The 21,746-nt window shown below is 44.9% G+C and overlaps 1 protein-coding gene and 1 long non-coding RNA gene across 4 annotated transcripts in view; one reads left to right on the top strand and one right to left on the bottom strand.

The window, feature by feature from the left end:
• Positions 1–13,947, top strand: part of LOC133385568 (uncharacterized) — a 43,988-nt gene extending 30,041 nt beyond the window's left edge. For both annotated transcript variants that reach the window (XR_009762908.1, XR_009762907.1), the window contains one exon: positions 11,620–13,947. This is a non-coding gene — a long non-coding RNA (uncharacterized LOC133385568). The remainder of the gene's footprint in view (positions 1–11,619) is intronic.
• A 160-nt stretch (positions 13,948–14,107) lies between these two features.
• The window catches only part of SLC36A4 (solute carrier family 36 member 4), a 144,046-nt gene continuing 136,407 nt past the window's right edge, over positions 14,108–21,746 (bottom strand). For both annotated transcript variants that reach the window (XM_061628851.1, XM_061628852.1), the window contains one exon: positions 14,108–16,076. In XM_061628851.1, coding sequence (XP_061484835.1) covers positions 15,769–16,076 — 308 coding nt within the window. In that variant the 3' untranslated portion in view covers positions 14,108–15,768. The remainder of the gene's footprint in view (positions 16,077–21,746) is intronic.

The following is a 21,746-nucleotide window of genomic DNA, read 5'->3' as shown; positions in this document are numbered from 1 at the left end:
TTTGCCTTTTTTGCAGCCATATTGCACTGTTGGCTCATGTTCAGTTTGTGATCAACAACAATTCCAAGATCCTTCTCACATGTTGTATTGCTGAGTCACGTATCCCCCATCTTATAACTGTGCATTTGGTTTCTTATTCCTAAGTGTAGAACTTTGCATTTATCCCTGTTGAATTTCATTGTTGTTTTCAGCCCACTGCTCCAGCTTATCAAGGTCCTTTTGAATTTTGTTTCTGTCTTCTGTGATGACTGCCTGTACTCTTCCTTTGTGGCCTGGCCTTCTTTCAACTTTCTGTATGTGTCCTTTTTGTTTTCAGGTCATCTCTAAGGTTTTTGTGAAGCCACACTGGCTTCTTCTGCTGTTTTCCTTCTTTGTTCCTTGTTGGAATTGTTTGCTGTTGTGCCTTTAGAATTTCCTTTTTTAGAAACTCCCACTCATCTTGGACTCCTTTTCTCATTAGGGTCGCTTGCCACATAACCTTACTTACCATTGTTCTGAGTTTATTAAAATTGGCTTTCCTGAAGTCCAGGGTACGTGTATGGCTACTTTCAGTTTTTGCTTCCTTTAATATCAAGAACTCAGGTATAACATGGTCACTTTCCCCCAGAGTTCCCATTAACTGCCACTTCATCCACTGAGTCATCTCTATTGGTTAGAATCAAGTCAAGAATAGCTGATCCTCTAGTTCCTTCCTCCACTTTCTGTAGGAGAAAGTTATCTTCAACTCGTCAGGAATTTCTTGGAGGGGTCATGCTTCGCAGAATTTGTCTCCCAAAAGATATTGAGGTAATTGAAATCCCCCGTTACTACTACCTCCTCAAAACATTGGCAATTTGCTTTGCAAAAGTTTCATCCTTATCTTCTTCCTTGATTGGGTGGTCAGTAGTAGGCTCCAACCACCATGTTCCTTTTATTCCTTGCCCCATTAATTTTAGTGCAAACACTCTTGATGGGGTTAGCAAGCTCATCCTCCTGTATTTCTGCACAGGGATATATATTTTTAAGATATAGCGTGACTCCCTTTCTATTCCTTCTGTTCTTTTTGAACAAGTTATATCCTTCAGTTGCTGTATTCCAGTCATGGGAGTCATCCCCCAAGTTTCAGTTATACCTATCAAGTCGTATTTCTCCTCCTGTATTAAGAGTTCAAGTTTGTCCTGCTTGTTCCCCATACTCTGGGCATTAGTATACAGACAGTGAAGACAATGTGATTTATAGTCTGGCTTCACTCTTGCATTCTCCTGTAGGAGTCATTCTCTCAGTTCCTGTGCATAAGCCTTCAACAACCATTACCTCCAAGTTTGCATCTCCCTTCCCCTTAGGATTCAGTTTAAAGCCCTCCTGATGAAGTTCTCCGTGCTGTGGCCAAACACATTCTTCCCAGTCCTTGAGAGGTGCAACCCATCATTTGCCAGCAGTCCATCTTCCAGGAAGCTTAGCCCCTGGTCCCAGAATCCAAATCTCTCATGTCGACACCACCTCCGTAGCCAGTCATTCATCTAGAGAATTTGGCTCCACGAGCTAGAGGGAGCCCCAGCTGACGAAGCGTCAAGGCCCCAGCTGACGAAGCGTCAAGGCGAGTTAAGCAGCAGAGCGTGTTCGGCAGCAGGGCGAGGAGGCCAGGGCCCCCCACTCTGCCTGTCTGTTCCCTGACCTCAACTAAACCGCAGTCTCCAACCCATTGACGTAATAAACCTTAAACAAAACTATGCAGATAAGAAGCCAGCAGGGGTGTGGGGGCTTTCCAGTGTTTTGCACCGCCTGCAGCATGTACGACTATCTGCCTGTTGGACAGAAGTCGTGGGTGTGCTCTCGGTGCAATGAGCTCCTGGCTCTCCGGGAACGACTTCATTTCCTTGAGGCCAAGGTGGCGGACCTGGAAAAGCTGAGAGAGGCAGAGAGGTGTGTGGAGGAGGCCTTCAGGGACGTTATAGCTGTGTCCCACTCCAATGATGATAGCTCTCCTGCTATCATGGACAACGATGGTCTTGGGGAAGGAGAGCATCCAGCTGAGGAAGAGGGAAACGATCCCTTAGAAGGGACCCATTCCTTGGGGGATGAGCAGCTATCCTCTCGTGCCGAGGATATATCTCCAGGGGGTGGAGGGATCCTTGTAGTGGGTGATTCGATCATTAGGAACATAGACAGTGGGGTGTGTGATGGGCGTGTAGACCGCAAGGTGTTTTGCCTGCCTGGTGCGAAGGTTGCGGATATCGCCCGTCGTTTAGATAGTTTGGTAGACAGTGCTGGGAAGGAGTCAGTGGTCGTGGTGCACGTTGGCACCAACGACATGGGGAAATGCAGCCGTGAGGTCCTGGAAGCAAAATTTAGGTTGCTAGGTAGGATGCTGAAAGCCAGGACCTCCAAGGTGGCTTTCTCTGAAATGCTACCAGTTCCACGCGCAGGACCAGCCAGACAGGCCCAGCTTCGCAGTCTCAATGCGTGGATGAGACGATGGTGTCGGGTGGAAGGGTTTGGATTTGTTAGGCACTGGGGAACATTTGGGGACAAGCCGGGCCTGTACAAAAGGGACGGGCTCCACTTGAACCAGAATGGAACCAGACTGCTGGCACTTAAAATTAAAAAGGTAGCAGAGCAGCTTTTAAACTGACTGAGGGGGGAAACCCGACAGGAGCTGAGAAAGGTCCGGTTTGGAATAAACCTCCCCCCTGGGATAAAAACCAAAGAAATGATGAAATTTTAAAAGGGGTAGGCCTAGAAGTAGGCATTGTGAGAGCAGGGGCACAGGATATAAATTCAGAAGAGCAAAATTACCACAGGCCTAACCACAAGTGCCAAAGACACTTGAAGAGAGACACTGCTTACAAGTGCCTGTACGCTAATGCTAGGAGCCTCCGAACCAAGATGGGAGAACTGGAGAGCTTGGTCTTAGAGGAGAGCATTGATATAGTGAGCATAACGGAGACCTGGTGGAATGGAGAAAACCAGTGGGATACGGTTATCCCTGGATATAAACTATATCGGAAGGACAGGGAAGGACGTATTGGTGGCGGAGTCGCTCTATACGTGAAAGAAGGCATTGAATCCAGCAAGCTCGAAACCCCAAAAGAGGCAGACTCCTCCACAGAATCGTTGTGGGTGGTGATACCGTGCCCCAGGAGGGACTTAATACTGGGAACGATCTATCGTCCCCCTGATCAAAATGCTCAGGGAGACCTTGAGATGAGATATGAAATTGAGGAAGCATCCAAACTAGGAAATGTGGTAGTAATGGGTGACTTCAACTACCCGGACATAGACTGGCCGCATATGTGTTCCAGTCATGACAAAGAAGCAAAGTTTCTAGATATTCTAAATGACTATTCCCTAGACCAGTTGGTCATGGAACCGACCAGAGGGACGGCAACCCTGGACTTAATCCTCAGTGGGGACCGGGACCTGGTGCGAGATGTAAGTGTTGTTGAACCGATTGGGAGCAGTGACCACAGTGCTATTAAATTAAACATACATGTAACTGGCCAATTGCCAAGAAAATCCAACACGGTCACATTTGACTTCAAAAGAGGAAACTTCACAAAAATGAGGGGATTGGTAAAAAGAAAGCTGAAAAACAAAGTCCAGAGGGTCACATCACTCGAAAATGCTTGGAAGTTGTTTAAAAACACTATATTAGAAGCTCAACTGGAGTGCATACCGCAGATCAGAAAAGGTACCACCGGGGCCAAGAAGATGCCAGCATGGTTAACGAGCAAAGTCAAGGAAGCTCTTAGAGGCAAAAAGTCTTCCTTCAGAAAATGGAAGTCTTGTCTGAATGAAGAAAATAAAAAAGAACACAAACTCTGGCAAAAGAAATGCAAGAAGACAATAAGGGATGCTAAAAAAGAATTTGAGGAGCACATTGCTAAGAACATAAAAACCAACAACAAAAAATTCTATAAATAAATTCAAAGCAGGAGACCATCTAGGGAGACAATTGGACCCTTGGATGATAAGGGAGTCAAAGGTGTACTAAAGAACGATAAGGAGATTGCAGAGAAGCTAAATGAATTCTTTGCATCTGTCTTCACAGTGGAAGATATAGGGCAGATCCCTGAACCTGAACTAACATTTGCAGGAAGGGATTCTGAGGAACTGAGACAAATAGTGGTAACGAGAGAGGAAGTTCTAAGCTTAATGGACAATATAAAAACTGACAAATCACCGGGCCCAGATGGCATCCACCCGAGAGTTCTCAAAGAACTCAAAGGTGAAATTGCTGATCTGCTAACTAAAATATGTAACTTGTCCCTTGGGTCCTCCTCCGTGCCTGAGGACTGGAAAGTGGCAAATGTAATGCCAATCTTCAAAAAGGGATCCAGAGGGGATCCCGAAAATTACAGGCCAGTTAGCTTAACTTCTGTCCCTGGAAAACTGGTAGAAAGTATTATTAAAGCTAGATTAACGAAGCACATAGAAGAACAAGCCTTGCTGAAGCAGAGCCAGCATGGCTTCTGCAAGGGAAAGTCCTGTCTCAGTAACCTATTAGAATTCTTTGAGAGTGTCAACAAGCATATAGATAGAGGTGATCCAGTGGACATAGTGTACTTAGACTTTCAAAAAGCGTTTGACAAGGTACCTCACCAAAGGCTTCTGAGGAAGCTTAGCAGTCATGGAATAAGAGGAGAGGTCCTCTTGTGGATAAGGAATTGGTGAAGAAGCAGAAAGCAGAGAGTAGGAATAAACGGACAGTTCTCCCAATGGAGGGCTGTAGAAAGTGGAGTCCCTCAAGGATCGGTATTGGGACCTGTAGTTTTCAACTTGTTCATTAATGACCTAGAATTAGGAGTGAGCAGTGAAGTGGCCAAGTTTGCTGACGACACTAAATTGTTCAGGGTTGTTAAAACAAAAAGGGATTGCGAAGAGCTCCAAAAAGACCTCTCCAAACTGAGTGAATGGGCGGAAAAATGGCCAATGCAATTCAATATAAACAAGTGTAAAATTATGCATATTGGAGCAAAAAATCTTAATTTCACATATACGCTCATGGGGTCTGAACTGGCGGTGACCGACCAGGAGAGAGACCTCGGGGTTGTAGTGGACAGCACGATGAAAATGTCGACCCAGTGTGCGGCAGCTGTGAAAAAGGCAAATTCCATGCTAGCAATAATTAGGAAAGGTATTGAAAATAAAACAGCCGATATCATAATGCCGTTGTATAAATCTATGGTGCGGCCGCATTTGGAATACTGTGTACAGTTCTGGTCGCCTCATCTCAAAAAGGATACTATAGAGTTGGAAAAGGTTCAGAAGAGGGCAACCAGAATGATCAAGGGGATGGAGCGACTCCCTTACGAGGAAAGGTTGCAGCATTTGGGGCTTTTTAGTTTAGAGAAAAGGAGGGTCAGAGGAGACATGATAGAAGTGTATAAAATTATGCATGGCATTGAGAAAGTGGATAGAGAAAAGTTCTTCTCCCTCTCTCATAATACTAGAACTCGTGGACATTCAAAGAAGCTGAATGTTGGAAGATTCAGGACAGACAAAAGGAAGTACTTCTTTACTCAGCGCATAGTTAAACTATGGAATTTGCTCCCACAAGATGCAGTAATGGCCACCAGCTTGGATGGCTTTAAAAGAAGATTAGACCAATTCATGGAGGCCAGGGCTATCAATGGCTACTAGCCACAATGGCTGTGCTCTGCCACCCTAGTCAGAGGCAGCATGCTTCTGAAAACCAGTTGCCGGAAGCCTCAGGAGGGGAGAGTGTTCTTGCACTCGGGTCCTGCTTGCGGGCTTCCCCCAGGCACCTGGTTGGCCACTGTGAGAACAGGATACTGGACTAGATGGGCCACTGGCCTGATCCAGCAGGCTCTTCTTATGTTCTTATGTTCTTAATTTCCCTTTCTCTTCCTACTCCTTTTCATATATGATATCAGGAACAAGAGAGGGGGGTATGCCTTCACCAAAACAGCCTTGCAGGCCAAATGGGGAAGCTTAGTGAGCCTAATTAGGCCCATGGGACGGAGGTTCCCCACTGCTATTACAGAGAAACCATCAACGGAAAGGAAATAAAAGCGTCCCCAGACATGAAGCTGTCAGCATGCATGCATTAAACAGTTTGTGTTCTGTGAACATAAGAGCCCTTTTGGATCAGGCAAATGGGTCATCTACTCCAGCATCCTTTCTCACAGTGGCCAACCAGATGCCCCTAGGAAACCGGAAGTCATCACCTGCATGCCTCACAAATGCATCGTTTCCACTACAGATGTTACAGATGTTAGTGACGTTAGGGGGAATGTATCAGGGAGGATTGGCTACAGTTCCCCTCGCACGCATGCGTAGTTGCCAATAATACACTTGCCTCTCCATAAAAGGATTGTAATGATGCGCTACGCTCAAACACTCTTACAAGTGCTAAGAGCCAGTGTGGCTGGCCAGAGTAGTGTGAGGATGTTACATTGTTATTGTTTATTATTGCTATTCTACTCTAACTTTTCTTCAAGTGGCTCAGAGCGTCCTCCCATTTTCACAGCAGAGAAGCCAACTGGCCCAATATCATTCAGGGAGGTTCCCGAATGAGAAGGCGCATTTTTAGAAGAGGCCCGCCCTGCCATTAGGCAGAGTGAGGTAGCCATCTCAGGTGGCAGATGCTGGGGTAATATCTTCCTGGCAGCAGTGATCTCTCCCTGGCCGTAGCTCCTGTGCCACCCAGCATTGACCTCTGTTGGAGGACAAAGCTATATATGTATACAGTTGTATACAGCTTGGCCTGGGGCCCTAAACGACCCTACTGCTGTAGGAGCAGTGAAGGGCACACCTGTCCTATCGATGGTGTAAGATTCAAATGCCAGACCAGTTGCCTTCTGTACGTGGATTGGAGAGTGAGCATGATCTTCTCCTACAACCCAGGCAGCAAAAAATCAGTTTGCTTCCAGTTTGCTCAGGAGGAAATGCTTCTTTTCTCCAGGGGTGCCTGCCAATAATGTAGTGGCAAATTCAGAAGTGCAGGGTCCCCTTCATGACAGTCACTGCCACACCCCCTTCTAAAATTGTACAAGCTTCTAAGATTATAGAATAATCTGGCCAGGTTTGAATTGACTGTCCTTTAGGAACTCGGAACTCCTTACACTCTGATCAGCCGGAAACAAGTTAGAAGACACTTCTCAGTGGCTAACATGCTCCTCTTTCATGCTGATTGCCTCATAGGACTCTGGAGAGCTGGGACCTGGCTCCCAAAAAAGTAAGGGGTTTACAACCCCCCCAAAACCCTGAACAACTACACCCTTGGTGCCTGCTGAGAGAGGTGTGTGCATCTTCTAAAAATAAAAAACAAAGAAGTATCCTATCTGTATGCAAATATGTGCAGATTTAATTTGATTGATTAATCTTGTGAAGCATATTATTCACAAACATTTTGTGAAACTGAGTGACAGTCCTACTAGTAATCTGCTTCTGTATACAGAGAGGAAATGTGTGTGTATGGGGGGAGCAGAGCCATGATATGCTGATGTTCTCTAGAATGGTGCAAATCCACTGTCCCTCTCTGCTGCAGCCATTGGCACGAAATCATTCAGGCTGCAAAATGGAGAAGAACAAATCTGGATCTCAGGAGAGGCTGGTCCATCAGGGCGAACGGGGCACTGCCCCACCAGCCTCAGCCTGCTCTCAGCCAGCCCTCACTTGCCTACCTCCTTACATAAAACCAGTCCAGGAGGTGAAACTACTTGTCAATTTCCTCCTGCTTGGTCTGTGTGATGCCCTTGTAGAACTCTGCTGGGGAAGAAGATGGTGACAAAGCTAGAAGTTGGCTCTGCTTCTCATTGGCTCTGACTCCACCTACTGTTGGCGTCCCTGCCTTCTGCCCCACCAGTCCTAATGGGCACCAGCCACTACTGTTGAATCTGACTAGACAAGTGAATAGCTACAGTTACTGACTTCTGTGCCATTGCTGACTTTCAACACTAGCGTTCTGCTGTCTGCCTGGGAGGCAGGGGAGGCACTATCCCTGGTTTTAGATCTGGGTTAAATTAGATACCTGGTCAGTGTTAGTAATGGCAATTGGCAATGGTGCCAGTAACAAACATGCCTTAAGGTCAGCAGCAGAGAGAATTTGCACCAGAGTGGAGAATGATTGGTGGGAAGGAAGGCAAGATCCCATAGCCCGCTAGCTGTTTCTTAGCTGTGGTTGGCAACACAAGGCTATATGTATACTCAGAAATTCAATGAGGCTTACACCTAGAAAATTACATAGGATTACAGCCCAAGAGATTTACCAGCACTGTATCTCCCCTGGACACAGGCATCATAGAGTTGGAGGGGATGTTGGTAGCCACCTAGTCAGTGCAGCCTGGTACTCATTAGATCTGGTAGGACGGAAGACAGGGAGACCAACAGTAGGTGAAGCCAGAGCAAACGGCCATTGAAATCAGAGGCAATGATAGGCGCGGCCAACTAATTCTGCTTTTAACCCCATCCTCCTCTTCCCTGTTGAGTTCTACAAAGGCAACGCTAAAACTAAGGAGGAGGAAGCTGAGGAAGGAGGTGGCAGTGCTACCACCTCGGCTGGTTGTAAGCAAGGAGGTAGGCGGCTGGGGGCTGGTTGAAGACAGACTGCTCTTGGTAGGCACTTGCCCTAATAGACCAGCCTCCAGGCTAAATGTCCATAGGCCAACCTAGCCCAGCACTCTGTTTTCATTGTGGCCAACCAGATGCCCTATGGAAGCCCACCAGCAGGACCAGAATGCAACAATACGCTCCCCACCTATGATTCCTAGCAACTGGTATTCAGAGGCATATTGCCTCCAACAGTGGAGGTAGAACTTAGCCATCATGGCTAGTAGCCTAAAGCATGCCTAACATATTGCTATCTAGCCTTTGCTGGAATACCTCTAGCAAGGGAGAGCCCCAGTAATTGGTTCCGTTATGAGACTGGTCTTATCATCATGATGTTTCTCTGAATGTCCAACCAACATCAACTCTCCTGTACCTTAAGCCCATTAGATATAGCCCTGCCCCCTGGGGCAGCAGTACAATAGACGGGCCATCTGCTATGTGGCAGCCCCTCAGATTATTTGAAGAATGTTATCGTCTACCAGGGCAGGTGAAACTTACCCAGCTCCAAGTCAGAAAGGGTCCAGCTTCCCTATCAGTGGTGAATTGGGGAAAGACCATAGCTCAGTGGCACAGCATCTGGTTTGCATACAGAAGGTCCCAGGATCAATCCTCGGCATCTCTAGGTAGAGCTGGAAAAGACCCTGATCTGAAGTCCTGGAGAGGCGCTGCCAGTCAGTGTAAAGAATACTAAGCTAGATGGAAAAATCATCTCACTCAGTATAAGGCAGCCTCCTATGTTCCTAATTATGCTTTTCTATGACACTATATGTTGTAATTTTTAATATTCATAGAAATGACTCCTTCCCTACCAGTTTCCCACATAGGCTGATATAATTTCCTGATTAAGGATGGCTGATTAATTCATCATGAATACAGTTTTATTACTGAAAAATTCAGCTCCTCTCCCCCGCCTGTCTTAAAATATCTGTAGCTATGGGGTGGGTGAGGGAAGAGATAGCAACATGCCAACCTTGATCAATGCTATAGCTGTGAATTTTCCAGTTCAGATAACAACAGAATTAGGATGTTAACATATGCCCCCACCAATGGTGGCTGATGGCTCCATGTCAGTGGGGCAGTGGAATCTGCTCTGGGTTTTAGTCCGAACTTTTGAAGAGCTATCCAAGGTGCTGGAGGCCTTCAAGAGGCAGCTGGACCGCCGCCTCTCAGGTATGCTTTAACTTGGATTCCTGCATTGAGTAGGGGGTTGGACTCGATGGCTCTGTAGGCCACTTCCAACTCTTCTGTGATTCTATGATTAGGGGTCTTCGGAAGGGTCCTCTGGAAGCTTAGAAGCTTCCAGACAAGAGAAGATTGTGGGCTTGGAGAGAGAATGCCTGCTTTGTAATAGAATCAGGACAACATTATGTAATAATGCAGAAGACACGCTGTGCCTTGGCTGGTTTCAGATCACACCTCCAGGAGCTTAAAAGACATCAGCAGGGAGATATAGACATGCCGAGAACTGAAGTACTTGCAAAGCAGGTTGAACAATCTCTTTTTTATTATTTATTATGAAGCACTATTGCAACTCTTTGAGAAGAAATTAGTATTTAAGGGGGGAAAGCCTGCATGTAGATAAACAAAAAGCCAGGCGGGGACTTTCCATTTCTTCAAAACTTGCATACACAATGAAACTGCTCTAGTAGCAAATTTAATGTGTGCCAGGGTGGGGGAGGGCGGCAGCTTAATGAGTTTACAGACTAATATTTTCACTGCTATAAAAGATTTATTCATTATACCCCGTTCCTCTCCCATCCATGACTTGGATGCTGCCAGGCATGGCTGAGATCGTGTCATTTGCCAATCAGCTGAGAAAACGGCGCCTTCTGCTTGCTATCCTTTGGCTTCATGGGGTAAATGGCACCTTCTGGTGTAGGAACCCTTTTGAGGATTAATGCTGATGATAATAGGCAGGAGGCCGTAGCCCAGTGGTAGAGTATCCGTTTTGCATGTAGAGGGTCTTACGTTCAACTCCCGGCATCTCCAGGTAGGGCTAAGAAAGACTGAAACCCTGGAGAACCATTACCAATCAGTGTAGACAGTACTGAGCTAGGTGGACCAATGGTGTGACTCAGTATAAGGCAGCTTTGATGACAGCAATCTCAGGCTACATCTGCACTATGGCTGCTCCTATTGCAGCAGGATCAGCTCCCTGCTGCTGGCCAATATCCAACAGTGGGAGACAGAGTAAGAGTGGTAAAATGAGCAAAGCTGTTCCTTGCTGCTGCTCACAAGACACTGGCTGGGAGATACAATTAGGTTTTACATGGACATTATCATGTCCTCAAACCTTCTTCCACATTAAACCCAGTATGAATATTACATTGATATGAGCTTGAGGTTGGTTTAGATGTCATCTGAGGGGGCCCTCATCATGGCCCTGTGATTCTTGGCTACAAGACTGAGGTTTAGCCAGAAGAGGGTTAACGGAGCAGGAAAAATAGTCAGAGATTATCTTGGGCTGGCCCTGGCAAAGAGGTGAATGGACCCTTCTTTGTTAAGGAGCTGACTCAGTGTCAATGGATTGTTACTAGAAAGAAGCCATTTGGAAATTGGAGCTGTGCTTTCCCCACACCCCTCTCTTGGCTGCAGGTGAGTGTGAAAGAATAACCAGTCTAAGCTTGTATCCAGAGCTGGAAGCACACAGAGGCCTGATTTCGCTCTCTGTGCTGAATTTAAAGCTATGGGTCTGACTGTAGGAATGCTGTTGTTGTTATCTTTATAGCCCATCCTTCCTCTTGAAGGAGAAACGTTAAAACCGTGAGCCCTTCCATCTTATGCTGAACCTGTATATATGTGTAAATAAAACCATATATCATGAAGACACTGTCTCCAGAAACGTTCATTCAAAGGAAACCAAACTCAAGGCATTCATTGGCACCCCTGAAATCTCTCACTGCTTGTAGAGTGGGGTCTGTGTAACGATATAGATTGCTCCTGTAACTTATTGTTTATATGATGTGAACTTTTTTTCTTGTTTAGATGCACCAATATGCTTGCATTTAATAAAGTAAGAATAAGAATTTATTGTTTTATTTATTTATATGCCATCTTTTCTCCAAGGAGCTACCTGGAGATGCTGTGGAATTGAACCTGGGATCTTCGGTATGTAAGGCGGATACTCTGCCACTGAACTATGGCCCTTCCCAGTGGCCCTTTGTCCCCCGACTGGTAGTAGAGGTCAGAGTGTGCTGCCTTTCACATGACATGCTGAAGACCATCAAGAAGAAAAAGAAGAAAACAGGTTGTGTCGCCATTTTTATTCGATACAGGCCATGTAGGCTACTGAACACATAGTACAGACTAGCAGCAGGCTAATAACGCAGCTAGTGAATATGCTACATTACAACTGCTCACAATACAGCCCATTTAAATATAAATTCTCATACTGCATATAAACATAATTCCATTGTACTCAATGGGCCGTGAACATTTAAAAAATCCACTGGAATAGTTCCCATTTATCTTTCTTATGAATGATCATTTTTGTTCCCTCTGTAAATACATCTCAGAGTTAAAGTTCTGTGGTCGTTCATTAGTTCCAGCTGCCTTCATCTACACATCTCATTTGTAACATCTTAAAAAATAACTACATCGCTACTTAATTGTTTTAAAAAATATTTTGCTACTTTTTAAGATCTTTGGCAAATATTCCCTTGAACTTTATTTTGTACATGCCAACTGCTCTGGTTTTAATTTTACATGCTAGAATTAAATGCCTTTTCATGGAGGATTTTCATGGAGGATTTTCCCAGCCATACTTTTAGACCAACTGAAGCCAAACATACAGTGACAGAGCACTATTCAAACTACTGGAGTAGTGCCATTGACATAAAGACAATACACCTGTGTGAGCCTGCTCTGAATGAACCACCTACAAGTAGCCAGGTCCTACACAGTAGGAAGAACACTGAAAAAAATGTGGTGCAAATATTTTAAATATTACACACACACTATCAACACCCAGATGCCATACTGTTTCGAGTTACATGCCGCCCCCGCCCCCCATCTGTTAGCATTACTGGACACGCTAAATAAAAATTAAAAGGAGGTCCCGAACACTCAGGTGCTGACCAGGAAAGAAAGCCTGAATTGCTGGGCTGAGTGATGGGATAAACCAGATTCATTCAAGCATTCAAGCTTGCTGGTAAGTGCCCTGCACTCTCCTGCCAAGATTTTCGGTGTGGAATCCTTCCAAAGGATAGGAGCCAAGCGTTCCCAATGACCTGAATTTTGGATGTGGTAGTCTGCACCCATTTTAGGGTGGAGGAGGCAGGGTGTTCAGTGCTTCAGCATCCACTCCTCCCCCCCCCAATTTACAAAAGGCACTTATGGACTTAATAAGCATGACTTTGGACACCACGACCTCAGCCTCATTATCCGTTTGTGGGGGCCAAAGGCTATTGGTGGTCAAGCATGATGGCTCAGGTCCTTCAGCGCACTGGCACAGACTTGGGCCTCCAAGTTGGATTAATGGGACAGGGAAAGGATGATCCGAGTAGATTTGGTGGTTTTCTATCCTCTGAAGGCACACAGAGGACTGCCAAAAACAAGAGGAAGAGAAACTAGAGTCTAGTATTGCCTTTACCAGATTTTTTTTAAAAAAAATCTATGTACAGCAGGGGTAACAAACATGGCGTCCTCTAGATGTCACTGGACTCCAACTCCCATCGTCCCTGATCACCGGCCATGCTGTCTGGGGCTGTTGGGAGTTGTAGTCCAACAAATATCTAGAGCAGCCTTTCCCAACTAGTGGGCCACTGGTCAGGAAAGATGGGAATTGTGGTCCAACAACATCTGGTGGCCCACTGGTTGGGAAAGGCTGAGAGCCACCATGTCGACCATCTGTGATGTACAGAATAGTCAGTCTCAGGACAGAAGTAGGTGAAATGGCAACAGATCTGTGCTTTTGAACATTAATCTGCTGTATATGCGGTGCAAAACAGAAAGGGGGGAATCTGATTTAAGGATCAAAGCAGAAATTGAAGGGAACATGGATCCCTCTCCCCACACATTACGTAGCCGTCTGCAGCAGCCCAAGATTCGGAGCATTTGGGGAGAAAAGTGACACTTTTGCTCATGACTAGTGCACACACACACACACACTTTTTACACGATTGCAGCAGATCGATGTTTTAAAAGCACACAGATCTAGCATTGCTTTAAATGAAAAAAAAGTCATCACAGCAGCATATTTTTTTTACCAGTTCCATACAATGCAGTTCCTTTGAAACAACAAGAGTTTTAGCATTATCCTGTAATGAGAAAGAGCAGCCTCAGGCTATGCTTTACAAGCAGATCAGAAGAGTCTGGGTGGAGGTGGGGAAGAAGAGCTGAAAAAGTGGGACATAAATGCTTTATGTTTCCATCATCTAGTGGGAGGGAGGGAGAGACATGGAATGAATAACATTAGTGCCACTGTTACTGTTGCATAGGCTCATTCCCAGAGCTTGGAAAAGTTACTTTTTGGAACTACAACTCCCATCAGCCCCAGCCAGCATGGCGCTGGCTGGGGCTGATGGGAGTTGTAGTTCAAAAAAAGTAACTTTTCCAAGCTCTGCTCATTCCATTAAAAGTGCAGAGTGAGCACAACTTCAATTTTATATGCAGTTAAGAAAACCTGGGAGTCAGCGTGCACACACACACGAAGCCAAGGATCCTGGCCAGGAGGTGAAGCAGCGTATCAGCTGCACTCATCGCATGTAGTGTGAGTATTCCATTCATACACACACACACGATTTGCACTCTTCCCCTGCCCCCCAAGTTTTAGGAGGGAAAAGGATCACATGAGTCAGGCCTATGGTGGGGGAAGGTGGCACAGATCCCAAGAGGGGGATGTGGACCTGAGCTGCGTTCAGGAGTGAATTGGCTGTTAGTATCTTTTGAACTATGGTATTCCATCTCAGTTGCTGCTGAAGACACAAAGGAAAGTAAAAAGGCCTGTAATGCAGACCCCACGGCACAGCTGTTCTGCTGTGCAAGCTTCACTGAAATGAACAGGAAGCTGCACACCTTCATTTAAACAGAGCTTGCATAAGAGAACCTGCCATGGAAGCAGAACGACACAGATCGAGCACACAAGTTAGTTACACTCTTTAAGATTACAAAAAGTAAGATCTTGGGGGGAAATGAGCACAGCCCCAAGTTAACAGCCCTTTAACAATTGGTTTCAACAGGGTTCGAAGCACTGGGCTCTTCCAGTTACGGCCAACGCATCTAAATGCTACCAAAGTTTGTTCCCTAAAAACAAAAAAGGTAAATGAAAACCTAATGAATCCTCTAAAGTTGAATTCTGCAGAAATATCTCTTGAAGCGATATACAATGCGGAAGTACAAAATATAGAATCATTCTAAAGAGTTATGAATAAATAGAAAAATACAATTTGCAAAATTGCAATTAAGTTTGCTGGAGAATAAAAAAATAGCTTAAACAAGCCTATGTGGCCATTCATGGTCAAGGTTCTGCTCCACTAAAAAGAGTTAAGCAGACACTGCATGTGCAAATTCTCATCATAGCAGAGGGTATTTTTGTTGTTTTGTGTCATGTAAACATGATTCGCATCTTCATCACTGCAATCTAAGGCCATTTTGTCACATTCAGTCTCTCTTTAACCTCTGCTATGGATGATGTCAGTATGCTTCATTTTGTGGACCACTACCCATATGGGGGGGACTGCAGTGGAGGAGCTGGCTCAGAACCCGGCCACTGCTGAAACAGAACCTATTGGGACCTGCTCGTGGCCAAGCCTTGTAACAAACGTAACAATTTGCATTAAAAAAGTACATCTGTATTTTTTCATAAGCCTTGTTAACTTCTGGTGGCTTGCAACGGAGAGGGTCTTGACAGACACATAGCGGCCACACAATACATGAACAATGAAAGTCAATGGGAGACGGCCACCACCGTTTGCGTTGGCCAAATCATGATGTCCGAATAGCGTTTTTGCTCTCTGGTCCCATTTGCAAATAAATACACAGAAGGCCATGATGCTGTGAAAGAGCGTTCCTCGCTCGATGAAGTGCTTACGGGTCAAATGGAAAATGGTCTGAACAACTTGAAGGTGTGACAGGAGTCGTTTTAGGTTTTCGGATATTCACTCAACATACTGAGTGAATCTCAAACCTTCACATTTGGAATCAGTTATCTTTGGTTCTCCAAAAATTTTTTAAAATCCATAATTAAGAACTCCAGAGTGTTACAATCTTCTAGCATTAATTGGCACCCCTGGCCAAATGTGAAGCGTTGAAACAGCCAGATGAAGCCTCTGTAGCATTAACGGACACCAAAGAAGCTGGGCAAATAATCTCTTTAACAGCTACATATGTGCCTGTAACAAAGCCGATCACTCCCAGGGAGGCTACAGAAACATCTTTTAGTATCATCCATAGACTTTGCTTCTCCTTGTAAAAAGTGAGGATTTCGACCAGAGGCGGCAAGATCAAGGCTAATGTGCTGCTGCTTATGGCTCCAACGAGCGAGATCACGATGTCCAGGCGAGGAATGGAAACCGCCAGAACACCTGAAAAGAGAGGGGTGGGAGAGACAGAGAGGGCTTGTTATTTTTTATTTTAATATATATCTACATGAAGGGAAGTAAACAAAATCGAATGAATCACAGCTCTCAGAGCTGAAGGAATGTGTTGGCCTGAGAAAGAACAGCTAATTCACTATTATATAGACCAGGGGTGGAAGAGTGTGTCAATTTCTCTCGATTTCTCATTTTTCCATGAACATTTATCAGCATTTTAGTTGTGCATTTCTCCTAATATCATCCAATCCATGACTGCAATCCAGGCACCATCTTGCACAGCCTCTCCTGACTCGGATGTAATGGAAAAATAGAGCTGGGTATTATCAGTGTACCGTAGGTAGCATGAAGGCAGGAGAAGATCACAGAGATGTTTATTTATCACTGCCTTGCTGCAGACAAACAGACTAAATTGTGGGTAGATGGGGGGTTGCTGTCACTTTAATTCAAATAAATGCCTGTCCTAGTCCAAGTATGCTAAGCTGAAGCAGTATTTAAATCTACAAGTTATGCCACACAGGGAAAGTGGTAAACATGCCAATATATTATTTATTTAATTTTAAACAAATCCCGCCTGATCCCAGATGTACAGCGACAGATTACAACACATTGATGGGGACAAAAAATAGAAGAAAACCCAATACATAATCCCACCTGCAATAGCAGACCCAGTGCATATCATGTATTCCAACCGGACAACATTTAAACTTCTGGCTACATCATCCCCACCTCTGGGCAACAAATGTGACAAGTAGTATTGAATAAACAATTCCTCCATCTCCCACCCTCTGCAGAAAAGAAAAAGGCATACTGGAGGCATTCAAGAGGCAGCTGGACAGCCATCTGTCGGGAATGCTTTGATTTGGATTCCTGCATTGCACAGGGGGTTGGACTTGATGGCCTTATAGGCCACTTCCAACTCTACTATTCTATGATCTATTCTATGATAAGAGACCAGCTTCAGCATGTTTATACTCTCCCAATTCAGATGTCTATAGCAGGAAGATTATGCGAATTGTCTCAGGAGGTGAACGTCATTTACAAAGCATCTCAGCCCCCTTCGACTGGGCAAGAAACCCAAGTTGTTTCACAAAATGAGAAAATTCATAACAATGTACACTTTACTGGTACATCTCAATCCCATTCTTCCTCCAAGGAGCATAGGGGCAAAGTACAGCGAACCCTCCTGCATTTTCTCCACACAACAACCCTGTGAGGTAGGACAGACTGAAAGACAAAACTGATCCAAGGTCACTTAGCAAGCTTCATGGCCGAGGGGAGATTTGAACTCAGACTTCCCCCATTTCTGTCAGGCAATATCAACTACACTACACTGGCAACTTTCAAAGCAAAACAATTTTGCTACGGCCAAATCAGTGCGGCTGGTTGCTAAACTGCAGTACTGTATGTGAACTCTGCTCCGCTCCTGCTCAGCAAGTACTGAACTCAGTACATACAGAGGTCTGGATACTCATGAGTACACAAAAGCGAAAGAAGAAAGACCTGTCAAATGGAGGACAAGCAGTAGGGATTTATTCATTTATCAGTAAAACCATTAAATACAGTCTCTTTCAGTCCTAACAAGGGCCCCAAAAGCAGCTTACAATTAAAACTGGAAAAGTTAACACACAACTAATACAATATGATCTGAAAGCATGGAACAAAACCATTCAAAAGAACCCACAGGGATTATTGATTTTACTGCAACAGGCTTAACACTGCTATCCCCTCTAGAATTTCTTAAGAGAATGCACCGCTTTAAGACTAGAAGGCTGCAGCCAAATAATTGGCTGGCTAATCTGAATAAATGTGACAGATTCAGCACCCCCTCCTCGTGACTTCCTGGTCCTCATGGTCCCATTAGCTTTGCCAGGCTACAATACTGCAAAGACAACTTGGGTCTTCTTAAAAGATACTGGGAGATGTTTCAGTCTCTAGCCATAAGAACACCAGGAGGGCCCTGCTGGATCAGGCCAGTGGCCCATCTAGTCCAGCATCCTGTTCTCACAATGGTCAGCAAGATGTCCGGGGGAAGCCTGTAAGCAGGACCTGAGCGCAAGAGCACTCTCCCCACTTGTGATTCCCAGCAACTGGTATTCAGAGAGGTATGTTGCCTCCAACAGTCAAGAGAGAACATAGCCTTATCCTCCAAGAATCCTCTTTTGAAGTCACCCAATGGTAGCTATCATGCTGTGTTACACACTGTTTCTATATGCCTTTCCCTTAGACCTCCACAGAGGCTGTACTTTTTGCTACTGAGAGATTTGTCCATGACCCGCTGGAATGTTCATAAATATTCCATAACGTCACAACAGCTGAGGCTTTTCAACCATTTTGCCTTTATTAGGGTATCACTAATATAAAACAACTTTCTTATCCATTCCCACGGTGATGAACGTGGCTGCTCATCCACATTTTTTTCTACAAGGAATTTCTCTTTTCTGTATTTCATAATTAAATGTATATAAACTAAAGTCCTAAAAGAAGAGAGGCCACATCCTCACTATACATTTAAAGCAGTATCATACCACTTTTAAATAGTCATGTCTTCCTCCAACGAATCCAGGGAAGTGTAGCTTGTTAAAGGTGCTGAGAGTTGTTGGGAGGTCCATATTGTTGCTGGGAAGTATTTAAAGCATTTAAATGTATAGCTCAGATGTGGCTAGCGAAGGATAAAAATCTGTTGTCTAGTGACTGAAATTTGTCTCATACTGGGAATATTCAGCAGTATTATTAAATTCAACAGCACTATTTACACATTTGGAGCATGCTTATGAACGGAATATGTTGTCCTTCTTGACCCAGTGCTGAACTATAAGCCTATATGGGAGCTGGTTCAATCTCCTTCCGTATTCTTCTGACTTGGATGTTCATTACACCACTCTTTCACATGCGATTATTGTAATGTTAAAGGTAAAGGTGTCCCTGCACTTGTAGTGCGAGTCATTTCCGACTCTTAGGGTGACGCCTTGCGACATTCACTAGGCAGACCATATATATGGGGTGGGATTGCAAGTTCCGTTCCCGGCCTTTCTTTACCCCCCAGCATATGCCGGGTACTCATTTTACCGACCACAGATGAATGGAAGGGTGAGTGGACCTCGACCCCTTTTACCAGAGATTCGACTTCCTCCTTTCGTTGGAATCGAACTCCGGCCGTGAGCAGAGCTTCGGCTGCGTTACTGCGCCACAGAGGATTGTAATGTTAAAATGCCACAATTGCCACAAGTCATTTACCACAACCTGGTTAGTAACACTTGATACTTAAAAACAAGCAAACAGGAATTGGCACATTATCTATAGAAGTGCTCTCTCTCTCTCTCTCTCTCTCTCTCTCTCTCTCTCTCTCTCTCTCGTGTGTGTGTGTGTGTGTGTGTGTGTATTGGAGGGCAGAATTCAGCAAAGTCAAAACAAAAACATCTGAAGATCATTAAGAGGGGGCCAGCTGAACTACAACTTCCTCGCAGAAAAAGTGGGGAAGTGTCATAATTCAATGGTTGAGCATCAGCTTTGCAAACAGAAGGTCCCAGGTTCAACCCCTGGCATTTCTAGGTAGGGCTGGAAAAGACTCCCTGCTTGCTACCCTGGAGAGGGGCTGCACATCAGTGTAGACAATGCTCAGCTAGATAGACCGATGGTCTGACTCAGCATAAGGCAGCTTCCCATGAACTTTTTTGGAAATAATGTTCCACAACTGAAAAAGCCCGCTCATGTTCCCACCAACCACTCTCCCTTGGAGGTGGTGGAATGTGGGGCATGGATCCGGAAGGGGCTGCCTCAAGGTCTCAAGACTCTGCTGTTGTGATTCATGCCGACATACGACCGCATGGCACTGAAGCACTTCAAATCTGAAGTTGAAATACGCTTGCATTGGATGGCAGAATTCAGTTAATGAATATCTGGAAAGCTGAAGCAGCGGAGATAGCTGCACATTTATTACACTGCTAGTTAAATGGACGTGGTGGGTGGAATCATTACACATAAATTCTTAGCTATAATAGACCTCTTTCAATTCTCCACAAGCAACTACAATCGAGTAAGATCGTTCATTAGTTATACGAAATTGGCAAGTCTGACATTCACGCTGGTTATGAAAATGAGGAAATTGTTTACTTAAGGCTTTGGGTTTGTTTGTTTGGTGTTTTTTTTTAAAACACCTGAAGTGTAAGGACAGGTTTTCACTGCATACACATTTATCTAGAAAGGGCTACAAAACAGCCAAGCAGGAGACGCTTGCAGATGATACCAAATCAGTTGTGTGAACCGAAGCGGGTGGCATCCAGAGAGACGGCCTTCTTGGTCGTGGCCTGCCATGTAGGGAAAGTCTCCCTAGAGCAGGTGGGGAGTCAAATGCAACCCTCCAGGCATCTCTGTCTGACCACTGGGACTCATGGGAATATAGGAAGCTGCCTTACACCGAGGCAGACCGCTGCCCCATCTCGCTCAGTATTGTCTACACTGACTGGCAGCAGCTCTCCAGGGTCTCAAGGCAGGACTCTCCTCCAGCCCTATTTGGGTTCAAACCCAAGATTAAAGATGCTTTCAGAAAGTGGGTGGGAGAAGGAGAGGCTGTCATTCCTTCACTCCCACCGCCCACACACCTTGCAATCCCTTTTTTTAACATGCATCGGAAAACGAAGTGAGAGAAGTGGAGGCTTCCATTCATATCCCTCCCCTCCCTCATACCTTGCGCGGACACTTGTTAAATCAGAATTTAAATCCCTGATTAAACATGCAATAGGCAGTGGGGGAAGAGAGGCTGTGTGAAAGGGGCTTGCAAAGAAGCATCAGCTTTCATGCTCAAGCCCCGCCCCCTGACAGTCCCATATCACAGCTCTAGAATCAACTGTTCAGAGCAGAGGTTGAGTTAACAAAGGGCAGCCACTGCTGCTTCTGCTGTTCCAAGACAGGTCGTGTAGTTTGGGAACCTCTGAGCTAGATGGACCATTCAGTATAAGGCAGCTTGCTAACCCTTGTTGTTTGTTGTTGTTATGTGCCTTCAAGTCGATTAAGACTTATGGCAACCCTATGAATCAGCGACCTCCAAGAGCATCTGTTATAAATCACCCTGTTCAGATCTTGTGAGTTCAGGTCTGTGGCTTCCTTTATGGAATCAATCCATCTCTTGTTTGGCCTTCCTCTTTTTCCACTCCCTTCTGTTTTCCCCAGAATTAATGTCTTTTCTAGTGAATCATGTCTTCTCATTATGTGTCCAAAGTAGGATAACCTCAGTTTCATCATTTTAGCTTCTAGTGATAGTTCTGGTAATTTGTTCTAACACCCAATTATTTGTCTTTTTCGTGGTCCATGGTATGTGCAAAGCTCTCTTCCAACACCACATTTCAAATGCGTTGATTTTTATTCTTATCCGCCTTTTTCACTGTCCAACTTTCACATCCATACATAGCGATCGGGAATACCATGGTTTGAATGATCCTGACTTTAGTGTTCAGTGATACATCTTTGCATTTGAGGACCTTTTCTAGTTCTCTCATAGCTGCCCTCCCCAGTCCTAGCCTTCTTCTGATTTCTTGACTATTGTCTCCATTTTGGTTAATGACGCTGCCAAGGTATTGATAATCCTTTACAAGTTCAATGTCCTCGTTGACAACTTTAAAGTTACATAAATTTTCTTATCCATATAACAAGTCCTCCCAAGCA

This window comes from Rhineura floridana, chromosome 5, assembly GCF_030035675.1.
Source record: "Rhineura floridana isolate rRhiFlo1 chromosome 5, rRhiFlo1.hap2, whole genome shotgun sequence".
Lineage (NCBI taxonomy): Eukaryota > Metazoa > Chordata > Lepidosauria > Squamata > Rhineuridae > Rhineura > Rhineura floridana.
The sequence above is the reverse complement of the archived record's forward strand: the minus strand, read 5'-3'. Positions and strand labels throughout refer to the sequence as shown.